Source organism: Ictalurus furcatus, chromosome 7 (genome assembly GCF_023375685.1).
Source record: "Ictalurus furcatus strain D&B chromosome 7, Billie_1.0, whole genome shotgun sequence".
NCBI classification, from domain to species: Eukaryota; Metazoa; Chordata; class Actinopteri; order Siluriformes; family Ictaluridae; genus Ictalurus; species Ictalurus furcatus.
The window spans coordinates 22950950-22966728 of NC_071261.1; the positions used below are offsets into that span (position 1 = coordinate 22950950).

At 40.1% G+C, this 15779-nt stretch overlaps 1 protein-coding gene across 2 annotated transcripts in view; it reads left to right on the forward strand.

The window, feature by feature from the left end:
• The first annotated feature begins 1772 nt into the window (after positions 1–1772).
• nhsl2 (NHS-like 2) overlaps positions 1773–15779 on the forward strand; it is an 89506-nt gene continuing 75499 nt past the window's right edge. Inside the window, exons 1-2 of one of the 2 annotated variants that reach the window (XM_053629303.1) lie at positions 1773–1842; positions 2001–2457. In XM_053629303.1, coding sequence (XP_053485278.1) covers positions 2178–2457 — 280 coding nt within the window. In that variant the 5' untranslated portion in view covers positions 1773–1842; positions 2001–2177. Of the gene's footprint in view, positions 1843–1917; positions 2458–15779 lie in introns of those variants that run through there. The other variant, XM_053629304.1, reaches the window with a different exon arrangement.

The following is a 15779-nucleotide window of genomic DNA, read 5'->3' on the forward strand; positions in this document are numbered from 1 at the left end:
AAGACCCAGTATGTGCCAAGTTAACGAGTCACGAGGAGCTACGTCACAGGAGGAATGTATACTTGCATCTGAATGTGTGTGTTCCACTTGGCTGTGGCTATTCTCCAGGCCATATGGGTCCTGCTGGGTTTCAACCTGTTTGTCCTGCAGCCTTTGGCCTGATGGTCCACAGCGCTGCAGCATGGCTCGGATCAGCCCACTCCAACACACTGCTGGGGCTCGTGTCCAGAATAAGACACACACCTACACAGTGTCTCGTGTCCTTGAGTTTCATATACAGTATATGCTTCTGCTTCTAGGTGGCTTTTTGTTTCATTCTTTAACAATACTTTGTTCTCACAACCACATTTACATTTACTCTTGGGATGTTGTGTCCTAAATGTGTAATCATTATTATTGATGTAATCTGTTATGAGAGCAGAATTTCAAAATGGACCTGACACGCTTTTTGTAGCAAGTCTGTGGTCTTTTTATTTATTTATTTTTGCAATGGCGCCCTTTAAAAATGAAACATGAAGCTTGCCAGACTCCAGCACTGCCCCTGCACCGCTCACATCTCCCCTTGGTGCAAAATAAAACACAGCACTTTGATCTGATTACACAAGAGCTCTATGGTTTCAGAATCATATTTGGCCAGTGTGCACACAAACAGAGTGAAGAAGAAAAAGGTTGGACAAACCAGATGAGAGGGAAAACATTTCAGTGAAACGGGGGAGGGGAGGGGGGGTCAATATCAAGGTCCTCTAGGAGTATTTCTGCCTGCGTGATTGGCCTGTGTGTAATAGGGTGGAGAGACCTGGAACAATGGAGACAGTCATGTTTTACTAGGAGCCAGACATGGTTCCCCCACATGTTTCTGATCAATAGTGCTGCATGACGGACTTCCATAAAGTCATGCATGGATGGAAACGTCTGATGAGTTGAGTGGACCTGGATGATATGCTGCTCACCTACCTTCACCACTTCTTCTTCTTCTTCTTCTTCAGTGCTGTTTAGCTTAACTCGTTTTGCAGCCTTCAGGTCTAGGAAATGTAAGAATAGATGAACAAAACATGTAGGTGAGCCAAGTTATGGTTTTGGGTGGGGGTGCACACATGCAGCAGATGTGAGCTTTGGGAGGGGCCAACATCTGGACTGGAGGAAGGAGTGCAAGGATTGTAGGTTGTTGTTTTTTCCCCCTACTGCTGAACCTGGGTGCATTTTTCCCCCACCAGTGTTAGAACTCACACTCTTGGAGTCCAGCTGTGAAAACGTAAAGTCGCCAAAGCGTACTTTTTCCTCGAACTTGAGATTGAGTGCTGCAAAATGTTCCAAAATAAAAACTCTTCTGATCTTCAAAAAGAATTGTTCAGGTGTGAGTGAAATTGCAGATGTGGACTCTTCTGTCTGAACCAGGAGCGCCAGGAAGAATTGTGGACCATCTAATAAAAAAAAAGCACCAGGTTCCTCATTCTGGATCATTGTTGTTCTCTTTGACAATCCTTCATCATGGCCCTAGGACTCATCACTTTACAGCACTGCTGTGGCTGCACATCTGCTTTACAATCAGGATAACGTTTGCTTTGTGGTGTTTGTAAGCCACAATACATCTACAGTCTTAAGCACGAAGCAGAAAGACAACGTAGCAGTCACCTTAGCCTGGATTCGCGCATGCGTAAAGTCGGCGCGCAAAAAGTCAAAGTTCAATTGGGCATGAAAAGCAGCCGAGGACTATTGCACAGTTTCAGATGTGTGTGTGTGTGTGTGTGTGCATCCAAACCGCACACTACCGTATTAAACAGTGTCAAAATAATACAGCAGCTCCAGTGGCTGTCCAAAACCGCGTAATACCCTACTACAGAGGTCAGAAACCTGACATGCTATTTAGTTTAGTAGTATGCGTTTTTTGGCCGCAGCTCATGTACCTGTAGCTGGACTGCATCCTCCTGTAAAGCCGCTGACTTCTGAATCCTCTCCCTCTCTCTCTCCCTCTCTCTCTCTCCCTCTCTGGACTCATGCAGGCTGAACAGAGCTCCGCGCAGTGGACAATCAGCAGCAACGCGCGAAAAAAAGAAAAAAGAAAGAAAGATGCCCGCACTGTACTCGCGAGCCAGCCACGGAGTTGAGCGCGGGGAAAGCGCGCGCTGATCGGACCTCCAACAAACTGAAAACAGTTCAGTAAACACAAAGAAAACAAGATGCCGTTTTGCAAGCGCGTCGTCGCGCCCAAGGACGTGTGCAAAAGCGCGCTGAGGAGCGGCGGAGCGCCGTTCACCGACCTGGCGGACGTGTGCGGCTTCAGCCTGTGCTCCATCCTCAGACAGCTCTCCGATTTATGCAGGCAGTCCGTCAGCATCCTGGAGGAACTCGAAGGAGAGATCGTCTCCATTTGCCATCGCTCGGGAACACTGGAGAACAAAGTTCTCAGCTTGCAAAGACACGTCTCGGTTCTCGCAGCCAGCAAGCCGCCGCTACAAAGTAAGCCGCGCTCTGTTACTTTGCGTTTGCGGACGCCTCTGAGCTCTGATGGATCACTTGTTACGCCGTTAAACCGAGTTCAAGGTCGGTGTTGGTTTTGTCTTGGTCAAATGTCTTCCCTTCACAGGCGTGTGAGATAGGAGAAGTATGCGTGCGCGTGACTTTTATGGCAGTACAGCATGACTGCTGTTTACAAATTGTTGTTTACAGAATGAGCCTGTTGCGTTGTAGTCTCCCTGCTGGAAAAAAACAACAACAGAAACCATTACAGAAATTGTAATGGTTTCCACTACAAATACCTTTATAAACCATCAGCTAACCATTAAACTGGTCCTTAATGGTATCCACTAGACATAACACGCCACCAATAGAAGGCAACAAATTACCAGTAGAAACCAATAGGGACCATTACAGTTCCGATTAAAACCAATACACTTCCTATTATAACAATTAAAGCCCTTTTTAATGAATTGATGAGGGTTTCTATTGTTTTTTTGTTTGTTTGTTTTTTTCTTTCAGCAGGGCTGTGTTGCACTCATATGCAGTACATAACTATCTCTCTTACCCCAACAAGTTGATCTATTATAGACTGTTCACACAGCTGTTGAGAAAGGGAACTCATAAAGGAGACTAACAGGGGTGTGTATGTGCTTCTATTGCCTCAAACAGATTTTTACACGTGAGCGCACCAGAATAGTTTCTTTCCCCTTAAATAAGACTACTAAGCTCACTCTCTAGGTCAGGCGTTCTCAAATCTTTTACAGTCAGGGACCCCTAATAGCTCAACCTTTTGGTACTTTCCCCACAAACAACCCATTTTTTACATTTAGATTGGCATTAGACATTGACAGTTGACATTATTTATAGGCATAATGACTGTTCATTACGGCTTTCCTCTGACTAACAATATTAGTAGATTGCAGGACCCCCCTCTTTCACAACCATGGTTCTAAGTATCTCTGCTTTACTTCTGTGGCACACTTTATATATATATATATATATATATATATATATATATATATATATATATATATATATATATATATATAAGAGGTATAAGCAGAATGAATAGTGTCCTAACAACCTGGTGAGTCCAGTCACAGAGTGGTGTTAATGAAAATGAAGAGCTGTACTGTTTACATGTATTGGCTCCAGTGGGATTTCCATTGTAACTAATCTCCAGGCCAAGAGAGTGAAATGCCACAAGGCTGTATTATGAGTCCACAAAAGATTTAGACCTAGAATAGGAGTAGAGTTCAGTACAAGCAAGAGATTCACCCAGATGAACAAGACAAATCTGTGTGGCCAGCGAGGTCACTGGACAGCTATCCAGAAATCATGCTGAATGGACTCTTGTCAGATAATAATCAACAGCAAACAAACTGCACGGGGATGTTCCTTGTAATGTATTCATCTTCATCAGGATCATCTGTCAAATCAATCATGCGCTTATTCTTCTTTTCTTTTCCTGCTCCACAGTTTTGGCATGCAATCACTACGACGCCTCCTACGCTACTTTGTGTTGCTAAGCTGAAGAAGAGCAGAATATTTCCTCTATCCACTTCCTTTTGTTTTAGCAGAGGAAGCAGCTCCCCAACTTTGCCCTTAATCCCGCCATGAGCTTATCGAACTTCTCTAGTACATAGGCCTAGACTAGGTTTGTTAATATATAACCCACCTGTATTTGCTTAGGATCGTGGCCTAATTGTGCGATAATTCCCTTGCTCTGACAAGTTCAAGATAACTGAAGCAGTTCCTGAAAGGCAGCAGATTATTTGGCAGGGACATTTGTTTTCATCAGAGCATGGTAACTGGAGTTCAGGTCCCACTGGAGAGTGCGTGTCAGCATTTGACGAGGACATGGGGTGAAGGAGCAGCTTAAATTCAGCCAGTTATCCCTTCATGTTATACTTAGCCTTAACATACACACAAAAACACGGCTCTGAAATGTACTTCTTTACGGATGCTGGTCATTCCTTCTAGAAAAACAGCCACGTAGGGCATGATAGGAAAAAAAATGAGGCAGGGATTCAAATAAGGATTAATGTGTGTTTGGTAGATGGCTCCCAAGTGCACAAATAAATGTTTGTGTCACAACCACAACACAGATCATGCTTGATAGAGCAAGCTTTTATGATATGCCTTGTGTTGAAATCTTTAGCCTTGAGCAGAGCTGCAGAATCATTTTCGCTGAATTGACTGAATATATCAGACATTATCAAACTGATAGACTCTTAATATTAACCAACTTTTTACATTGTGTTATTAGACTAGGATTAGCCATTGACGTTGATGCAAAACACTTTCTATATTAGGGACATTTGCTTATTCATGGAGGAACTATTTGGGTGGCAACAAGCAGATACTATTATGAGTGTGATGGGCTCCTGGTGTGTTGATATTTGTTGATATTAATAATAATAATAATAATAATAATAATAATAATAATAATCTTACACTATAATGGTACAGATGACAGAGTCAAAGAATCGTTTTGAAATGAACGCCAGGATTTATTAAATGGTTTTCCTTCATTCTTTTCAGGACAAGTATTTCTATATTGTTTTGATACATTCACTACTGAAGAGCGACCATTTTAAGAAAAATATTTTAACTGCTTAAAAATATTTCAGCAACTTCCCATGGCAAAAAAATTTGAATTCTTTTACAGCAGCAGTCTTTTGTCATTTTATGTAATCCTCTTTGTGAAATAACTTGATGTATCAACTGTTGTCATCATACCATGAATCAACTGTTATCATACCATGAATTTTTCTTACCATTCCAGTCTTCAATTTTAAAAGAGCATTTTTTTTTGGAATCAGGTATCCTCGCAAGGCATGTGGTAGTGAAACTACATTTAACATGTTGCAGTTGAGAGGGAATGTGAACCAGAATAAGGCGTAGCTTCTTGGTAGATTCTCTACAAATCTCTGGATCTATACTGGAACGATGAATGCCATTCTTCCAAAAGATATTTCCTCAGTTATTGTTTTAATGATGGTGGTGGAGAGTACTGTCTAACCCTTCTGTCCAAAATCTCCATTAGGCATTGAATTGGTTCGACCAGTTCTGGTGACTGTGAACTGGTCATAGCTTAAATGATGTAAGTCATTTTCATCCTCATCAAACCATTCAGTGAGCCTTCGTGCACTGTTGATGGGGTGGAGTCAACCTGAAAGACTCTGTTCCATCAGGATAGAAATGTTTCCTCATAGGATAAAGCTGAAGAACTTTATATGATTTGCAGTGAGTCTTCGCTCTAAGGGGACAAATGGAGCCAAATCATGCCAACAAACCATATATACAGTACATGCAGAGATGACTGCGAGATCATGGACTCAGGACTATATTTTTGACCCATATAGATGCCCTTTTAATCCATCCATAACATCCATCCATCCATTTTCTATACTGCTTATCCTATACAGGGTTACGGGAAGCCTGGAAACTATCCCAGGGGACTCGGGACACAAGGCAAGGGACACAGTGGATGGGGTGCCAACCCATTGCAGATGCCCTTTTAATATGAAAATTTGTTCTTCATGTACTAAAGTATATCTTTGTGCTAGTGTCCCATGACCAGCGCAAGCCTTCATTATTCTTATAGTGTAACATTTAGAAATTTAGAAAAAAATTGTTTTTCTCCCTTGAATAATTACACTGAAGCACTTACAGTTTTTAGTCCATTCATGCTTAAAGAGAGTCTAGCCTTGAGATTAATAATGCATGGAGTAAAAGGCCTAAAATGTGACAGGAGGCCTGGACATAATGTAGACGTGTTACTATAACTTTTGTCTGGCTAAGCAGAGTTTCTGGTGGTTTATGTGTGTGTGTGTGTGTGTGTGTGTGTGTGTGTGTGTGTGTGTATATATATATATGTATACAGTAGTCAGGAAATCTTTAGTGTATTCCTGTATTTAAAATAAGAAAAATAATCCAGTATGATGTTCTAGAGTTACAGACAAAACAGAAATGACCTCTCGTTCACCACCACAGACGAAATTTCAAGATATTGGTAATGCAACTACGTAATACACATAATACATACCAAAGTTGTGCTATTAATTTCATGGTTCTAAATTCTACAAATTTACCTGGAATTGTTGTACTGCTGTGCACCTGCATGTTTCTGCATGTCATCACTTTTCTCTAAATATGTGAACTAGCTTAACTTAATGTCAGAATCAGAATCACCTTTATTGACAAGTACAGTGATTTACATGTACAAGGAATTTCTCTTGGTGTACTGGTGCTTAACAATAATAGTAAAATACAAGAAATAAAATAATATTAATAGAATAACCAAGAGAGAAAGTTATGAAAATGAGAAGGATTAAAAACTATGTAAACTGAGCATAAATATAAAAATATAAAGATTTAGGACAATAAAAATAAAGACATTAACTGTACATTAGTACAAGACGTGCAAAAGTGCGCCAGTGCAAATGCTCAGAGTTGTAGTAAAAAGTATAGCAGTCTGAGTTGTGTGCGTTAATGTAAAGCATATGGAACAACAGTGTCGGGATGTTCATTAATGTAATGTGTAATGTCTGTGGAGGTGGATAAGAGACCATGGTGGGTCCTGAGTATTGTTAATGAGGCCAGTTGCGCCTGTGACATGAGGGTTTGGTCCGATGGACCTCAGCCTCCTGCTGGAGGGGAGTGCCTCGAATAGTTATTATATTCAAATAGCTTGTGTCCAGGGTGAGAGGGGTCAGCCACAATCTTAACTACCCGCTTCAGGGTCCTGGACGTGTACAGGTCATGAAGGGGTGGCAGATTGCAGCCAATCACTTTCTCAGCAGAGCGAATGACATGCTGCAGTCTGCCCTTGTCCTTGGCAATGGCAGCAGCGTACCAGATGGTGATGGAGAAAGTGAGTATGGACTCAATGATGGAGGTGTAGAAGTGCACCATCATTATCTTTGGTAGGTTGAACTTCAGCTGCCGCAGGAAGTACATCCTCTGGTGCGCTTTTTTAGGCAAAGAACTGATGTTCAGTTCTCAGTTGAGGTCCTGGTTGATGATGGTTCCCAGAAAGTGGTGGAAGATATGAATGAAAAAATGCGACTAATATATGATTTATTAGAGTCTACTGGAAATAATTTGTTGACGAATTTGACTAAAAATGCGAAAAAGAAAAACAACTCTGAACGCTCAATAGAATATGGTTTTGAGGTTTTAAAATGGGACTATTCTTTTAAAATACTAGATGGAGCAAAGTAGAGGAGAAGCAAAAGAGTAGAGTGAGAAAGAAAGACTAGGAGACTAGGAGAGACAGTGGGAGTGGTAGAGAGGGAGGGAGAGAGGGGAAAATTAGGCAGCGTCTGAATAGAGTGAGGGAAATCATTCTAGTGGGAAAGATAAATTCAGGTGAAATCCAGAAGAAACTATTAACAACTTCCTGCCTTGGCCGTGTGCCTGAGTCCCCTCTTGTGCGCCACAGAACGTTTTTCTATAATTTAAATCATTTTTTGCGCCTCTGTTGCTCTCTTGGCTGGGAGTTTAGTTGTCGTGGCAAAGTTCCAGCTGCCAAGAGAAACCCAGTCAAGCTGAACTGAGGCATCATGTGCACAGGAATGTCTCAAGAACAAGTTAATGCAGTGCTACATTAAACTCTCCCAGCTACTCTATTCTGTGATTTTGGATTTCCCCTTCTCCTGATGTCCAGTTCAAAGATACAAGATGCAAGCACAAAAGGAATCAATTTGTAAGCTGAAATGAAAAGAAACAGTTACGCAACAGGTTCACATCTCTCTCTCTCTCTCTCTCTCTCTCTCTCAGGCATCCCGTGGGAAAGTCATGTCTGGGATTGAACGATGGGAGTAGGTTTTTCATGGCTGCACTCTCATGTTGACTATAGCAGTAACCACATTAGTGTGATCATGAAGTCATTTCGCCTCAGGGACCAGTTTCATAACAACACACGCTTCTCTTGGCAGTGTCCAGTCCAGTCTTTGTGAGCTTGTATTCACCCAATCGCAAGCGTTTTTACAGACGGGAGACCATGTGTGTGTTTTATGTTAAACATGTGCAGTATGTGATTGGTTTTCCTGTTCCTGCTCTGGGCAGTACCTCAGATTCTCTTGGCTGCTCAGTTTTTGGCTCTGCATATTATGACACAGACCATGTAGTTCTGTAACACAGCCGTCTTCCCACTCGCACTCTGACACATTGCTATAACAATGTAACAGACTGCCGTTATGCTCTTGTAATATACAGTCTTAAAGATAGAAGTAGCTGTTGGGTCTGAGACAAACTACAGCACCCCTGTCAAACTTTGTCTGAAACCCTGAACATTTCCGAATGAATAATCCATTAGTATACCAAACATATTTATTGGATCCTGTATTCAAAAGAAAAATAATGGATTCAAAAAGACCAAACTTCACTGGCTAGCTCTAAAGTTTTCACTGCTTGGAATTGTAAGTTCGACTTCCAGTAACCTGAGGCTGGTGACTTGTTGTCTTGACATACAACATACTGTTTATAAAAAAATATATTTCTACTGAGTAGAAAAAATCTGAAAAAAATTGAATCAATTGGTTCAACTACTTGATACTTAAACTAATTGATTCAATTAGGTTCAGTACTTATGGTGTGAACTGACATAGCATGCACAATAACGTGATTCATAACATGGAGCAAATGGCATTTATTTGTTTATATTTATAATTAATTGGTAACTATTTTTAATCAAAATTTACTTTGTTGATTAGTTGACTAGCAGCTCTAGTCCTGTCTTACTACGCATACCGTAAAATACATGGCGGACAGAACAGTCAGGTGGACGGGAATGTTTTGCGTACTTTCCATATATCTCTGTATCAGATTTTCCGTTACTTTCCCAAATACTGTTTCCTTTATTTTTCCCTTCTACATATTTTGACAGTACTTTGGAAAACCTCATACTTTCACACATTGGATCCTGCTCAGTGTTTACTCTGTCCACTCCTCAGATTTCTATCATCAGAATGAGACTTATGCTTCCTTTAGGAACCCCCCAACACCCCCTCCCCCCCAACACAGAGTTTTCTCCATTGTGTTAATATAGTGTTCATCTGCAAGATGCACGAAGATGTGTAATGTATATCATCATGCTGATAGGTTTGGAAAGACAAAAAGAAATCGATTTTAAAAGGAGGTTCTGCGTAAACATGTCTTAGATTTAAGTTGATACATTCTATTAGATTAAGTGCTATGCTGTACACATTTCTCAGTGAACTGTATTATTTTGGCCTTAGCTCTTAAAATGTGTGTATTGACAAGGCGTCTGCTGAACATGAGGCATAGTATATTAAATATATAACACTACATTTCCTAAATCTGATTGGTTTGAATGTGTTGAGTCATTTTCTATGACAATAGTGCTGGCAGTCAGTCACATAATTTTCTTTTATTAACTTATTTAATGTAAGGGATGGCAGATTATAGCTATTATAACATAAGCAATAACAGGAGCTAACTAGTACTCGTTGGTAAATTGCTGTTGTGTAAGAAGAATAAAACACTTCATTGCACACTGTTATAGGAAAATAAAACTTTGAGGTGGTAACATATCATGCCACCCTGTTGTTGATTATTTCACTTTAACAAGCACGCCCTGTCACCATGTGTCATGTAATGAGGTTTAGGATGGATGCAAGTGCGGTTAAGAGCTTTTATTGAAGAGAATATAATCCAAAGGGCAAGGCAACAAGGACAGGCAGAGGTCAAATGATCAGGCAAACAGACTAGAGCAGGTAAAGGCAGATAATCAGAGTCAAGGGCAAAACAGAATCAGTACCAGAATCACAACACAATAGAATGGCTTGATAAAGACAGAGACCAGATCAACTGAGCGTTTACTTCGCAAAGGTTTAGTGAATGATCAGTCTCTTTTAAAGTGTGGTGTGATTGGGAACAGGTGTGTGTGATTAGTATTCTGGGGAAGGTGAAAGAGTCTGTGTGTTAGTTTGGGAGTTGTAGTTGTTGGCGGCCATGTTTGTAGTAGCTGTGGTTCAGGTGGTAGAGTGCGTTGTCCACTAATCGTAGGGTTGGTGGTTTGATTCCCGGCCCGCATGACTCCACATGCCGAAGTGTCCTTGGGCAAGACACTGAACCCCAAATTGCTCCCGATGGCAAGCTAGCGCCTTGCATGACAGCTCTGCAAGTGTGTGTATGTGTGAATAGGTGAATGAGAGTCAGTGTAAAAGCGCTTTGGAACCGCTAGGGTTAAAAAAGCGCTGTATAAGTGCAGACTATAGTTTGTGGTGCATTCTGGGAAACGGAGTCCTAGTTTGCCGTGACATGACACCAAGCATAATGCGCTTATTGTGAACATTCATCATTTCACCAATTACAGTCTCATCCACAGTAACAATATCATGAAATATTAACAAAATATCACCATGCTTTATTCAGAGAGTATTATTATACACTTCTGAGATCAAGGCCATCTCATTTAGAATGTAACATAAGACAGCTGTACTTTATTTTGGCAAACTGTGAAAGCAGTCATTCCTGTAGTCTTCTCAGCGAAGACAAGCCCATAATTCTGTTCACTTTACAAGCAATTCCTGGATTTCTTGAAAACGGAAATGTTCTGGGTGGACAGAAATGTCAAATTTGCCATTTGTCATTTGTCAAATTGAAGCATGTTTCTTAATTAACTGAACAGCATGTATATATTGCCTTTACTGTTTTGATTAACAGTCATGTTTGTGTTGGCAAGTATCATGTGACACAATAGACACATTAGTTAGCTTACTCTTTAATATAAGAGAAACCATATTTATACATGTTTACTTAAGATAAGACGTCATCTGTAAAGACAAGGAAAGGCATCTGAATGAAAAGCTTGGCAAGGCTGTCCCAACATGATTATCACTTTTTAAAAGAAATATTGTGATAATATAAACCTTAGTAAATGTTTAGACAATTTACTATTGGTACATGCCTGAAGATGTGTGCATTGGGATCTCATGGTATGGTTACAGTTATATTTTGGGGAAAAAGAACCAATGAAAGGGCTCGCTCCAGAGCTGCTACTGAAAGCTGACAGAAACAAACTTTTGAAAGCCCAAGATTTCATAGTCCTTCAGAACAGGAGGACCTTATCTGTCCATCAAACAATGTAGCGGTCGTAAACAAGAATCTGTAATATGCAAAAGTGCACATTTATTGTTGTACGTTTAAATAAAATGGCATTGCTTTGGCATTTGACATTTTTTGTTGTGGTCTCAAACAAGGAAGCCTATGTAGAATCACGTCATCTAATGAGAAACATATCAAATACTTTCAATTCAATGGCACAATCTGCAACCAGATTCACAAAACATTCTTTAGAAAAAAAAATTATTCTTAACCACCATTTTCTTCTTATTTTCAAACTTAAGAAAAAACTTCATTATTTTTTGTGCTCCCAAAAATTCTTCTTAAGAATGTACTTATTTTTTTTCGTAAATAACTTCTTAAAGTAGATCCCCCAAAATGTAAGATTTTAAATTAATTTATTGTTTTTTTCAAATATTAAACATTACAAAATGATAAAACTTGTAACATACAATATAATAAATAATGTATAACTACTACAAAATTTTAGCTCTTGCCTACTGAAGTTTTTATTTATTTGCTTCTCCTCCATGTCAGATTAGACAAATTCCACTTTACGGCAAGTAAATTCTAATATAACGGTTAATATCATTAAATGAACACATCTTAAACCCTGTACATTCGACTATATAATCAGGGAGTGATTGCTACTTAAAAAAAAAAAAGATAAATAAATTGATATTTATTATTTGGCAGTATTGAATTTGTTTTTAAGAAAAAAAAATTGTGTGTTCAAGAAAATATTTGAGAACTTCCTAAGATTTTTTTTCAAGACTTGCACTTAGGAACATTCTTACAGTCGTCTTAGAATTTATCTTAAGAACTTTCTTAACACCTTCCTTAAGAAGATTTTCTCGAATCCTGTCCCTGGAGAAGCTGCTCCACCAAGAGGCAGCACCATTGCCGTGTGAAATATAGTTACAAGTATAGTTAGATTTCCTACAGATTTATCTATATTCAGAAAATGTTGGTTTCTAGATTGAAATGTTGGCCTTAAGCTTACAAGAAAATATCTCACATGGGTACAAACAGAAATAACTGCTGAGCAGGTTTTATGTAGAATGAAAAAACAGCCATGCTCACCTCGACATGCCTGTATCTATAGTGGAAATAGACCATCGAATGGCAGTTGAAATGCCTGAACTGCAAAAAGAGCTTCAGTGTGATTTCACTTCCAAAACACTTTTGTTAGCAGGATGTCTGAAATAATGCGTACCGTTCCGAATGCTCAGTAGTCTGTCTGGAGGATGAGACATTGATTAGAAGTTGATTGAATAGATGAACAGATGAACAGCAGAGGGTTTCCCATCTTGAAAAGTTTCCAAGTATATCATGCTTTAGAAATCTAGATCCATGATCTTTTCAAAGAACCATCAAGGAATACTCAGTATTAAAGGGTTTTTTTTTATGACTGGACATGATTGTGCATGTGTGTGTTGTGGGGTTGGGGTTGTGGGGGGGTGTTTTTATCAATATACCATTAACAGGGAAAGAAATTTATATTTAATTAGAGAATAACTCCTTGTCAAGATCAACAAACAGGCCAAGTCTGCCTGTTGTAATATTTGGGGAATTATTTCCAGATGGTTGTGGACTCAGAGAGGAATGGTTTGAAGGGAGGAGGGAGGAGTAAGAAATCAAAACAAAGATGAAACATGGAGAGGAGAGGAGAATAGAGGAGAGATGAGGAACATGGTCAGTCTGATCTCTGATTAGTCCTATATGAGTGCCTGCATTTGGTACTTTAAATAGAAGCCATGTCTTTTTTATGGTGCTCTGATTTAATATACCTGCGTTATTCCATTTTATCTTATGCTCTGACTGTGTTTTATGAGAAAACACCTCTGAGAATACCTTGGAACGTGTCTCTATACACTAGACGTAATATGGAATGGATGCGGTTATGGTGCTGCACAGAGTTGGCAGATTTCATTACTCAGCACGAGAAGTGAGGTGTGAGTGGGCAATAAGAGAACAAACAGTGCCGCCTCTGAAGCTCACGCTGAGTTTTAATTCTGCTCGCATGATGGGGACCGTATGTGTGAAGGCACCCCTGCATTCCAGCACGCCCCAGGCCTCCCAGCCCCACCCTGCCTGGACCTGGCGTATGGACACACTCATAGCTCCACATTCCCCTTCTAAATCTGTTGGTAAACATCTCAAAGACACGAGCGCTGCTCAGCTTTTGGTTTGTTAATGCCTTGTCATTTCGTTGTTTTCATTAAGAATTACCCTCTAGAAGAGAAGCGTAACCTCAAACTAAAAATCACTCACTGCTGGAGCCTATAAATTTGTTCCCTGTAAATCGCTCCTGCCCTGCTGATTTACAGTCTCTGGGGTGTTCGGGGAGGGAAAGTGGGGAAGAAAAAATTCGAGAGCTTGAGAACTGTTATCATCTGTTTTTCTCTGTATATGTTTGTAAGATATCCTAATATAAACCAAGAGTTTGCAGCAATATGCCTTTGGTGTAGCGAATAATACTATAGAGAGAGAGAGTCAGCTTTTTTACACTGACCCTAAGCACCCTTGCAATTACTCTTGGTGTGTGTTTATGGAAGCTTTAGGCATATTTGCCTTTTGTACTGGATTGTAAATTGCTGTAGGATGGAGTAGAGTCCCAGCCTTTACTAGTGATCGAGTGTGTGTATGTGTGAGAGAGATGTGGCAACGAACTGATACTGCAGAATTTGCTGCAGTGTGTATGTATAGGCATGAAGCTGATCTGAGTGAGTGAGTGAGAGAGAGAGAGAGACAGAGAGAGAGAGAGAGAGAGAGAGATGGAACGGGATGGAGGGAGATGCATGCAGCAGCATCCTCGCTGTGTGACTTAAACTCTGTTATTTTGCAGAGCAAAAAGGAGGAAATAAAACACTCTTTTCCGACTACACATCGAGCAGATTGGAAATGAACTGCCAGTGTTAGTGTGTGAGTATGTGTTTCTGTCTGTGAACGAGGCTGTGAGTGAGCGTGCGTGTGCTTTCGGATGCATACAGCCATGCGGTGGAAGCGGAGGAGATCTCCAGGTCAGGGGAGGCAGGTGGAAGCAAAGAGTTCGAATTCTTCATTCACCGCACCATTCTTCAGAGGTAACATGTTAGTCCCAGTGTGTATGATTGAGATGTTTGATATAGAAAAAGCTGGTGGTATTCTGTAGTTGCATCCATGTGAGAACATAAATGAGTGATTCATAGCTTTGACTACTGCGCTTTTGCTAGAGTGTGTGTGTGTGTATTCTGTAAGTGGTAACTAATATCACTGTGGTGACTGATGTGTTGTCTCAAGAGTAGACACTGCTCATTCAAAGTACTAGTGGTGATCAATCATTCACACAACACACACACACACACACAAACACACACACACACCCCTACTGTTGCTGGTGCTCTTATCACACTTTCCAAGCACAAAATGGCTAATTCTCCAAAAAATAAATAAATAAATAAATAAATAAATAAATAAATAAAAATCCCAAAACCCCAACATTGCTGATCTGGAACCGACTATTCCACAATTGGATGTTATTTAACCCATGTAACTCATTTAAATATGCATTTAATCTCAGACAACGATCTCATGTTCTACAAGGTTCAACAGCTGCATAGCAATAATGAGTTTTAGCATGGAATGATTAAATATATAGATTGTGGTTAATTAGCATTAGAAACATGCTAATGATTTTTAAATGAATGATTTACTTTCAGTCTATAATGTGTGTAGTAGGTTGTGTGTTGAAAGGGCCCTCTTCAGGCAATATCAAAGAATCTCTGAAAAAAAGAGAAAAAGAATGAGGGAATTTACTTTTCTTCTTCACATGATCTTGAGGAAATTTGGATGATACAGCTTCCTGTTGAACGTGTGACTCGTGAAGTATTTTACGTATTCACACCTCTACATGACCTTCAGTAAAGGAGCAGTGCGCAATTTTCAGTTTACAATTGCAATTAAACATTGACATTCACTACTTCCCCTCACCGCCTCCACCAGCTGCATATGGTTATGGCATTTTTTTAAAAAAAGGGGGTAGGACTGAGCAGCTGTTCTGTGTGGGTGGGGTTTTGTGTGTGTTTGTGTGTGGGGGGGGGGGGCGGGGGGGGCGGGGGGGGGTGTCCATGGGCATAGCTCAGCTCGTTTAATTCGAACAGAAGCCTCAAATAAAGATGCTAGTGCGATTCATTACTTGGCATATTATGGGTCACAGGTATTCTAAGGGTTCCTTAAAAATAACA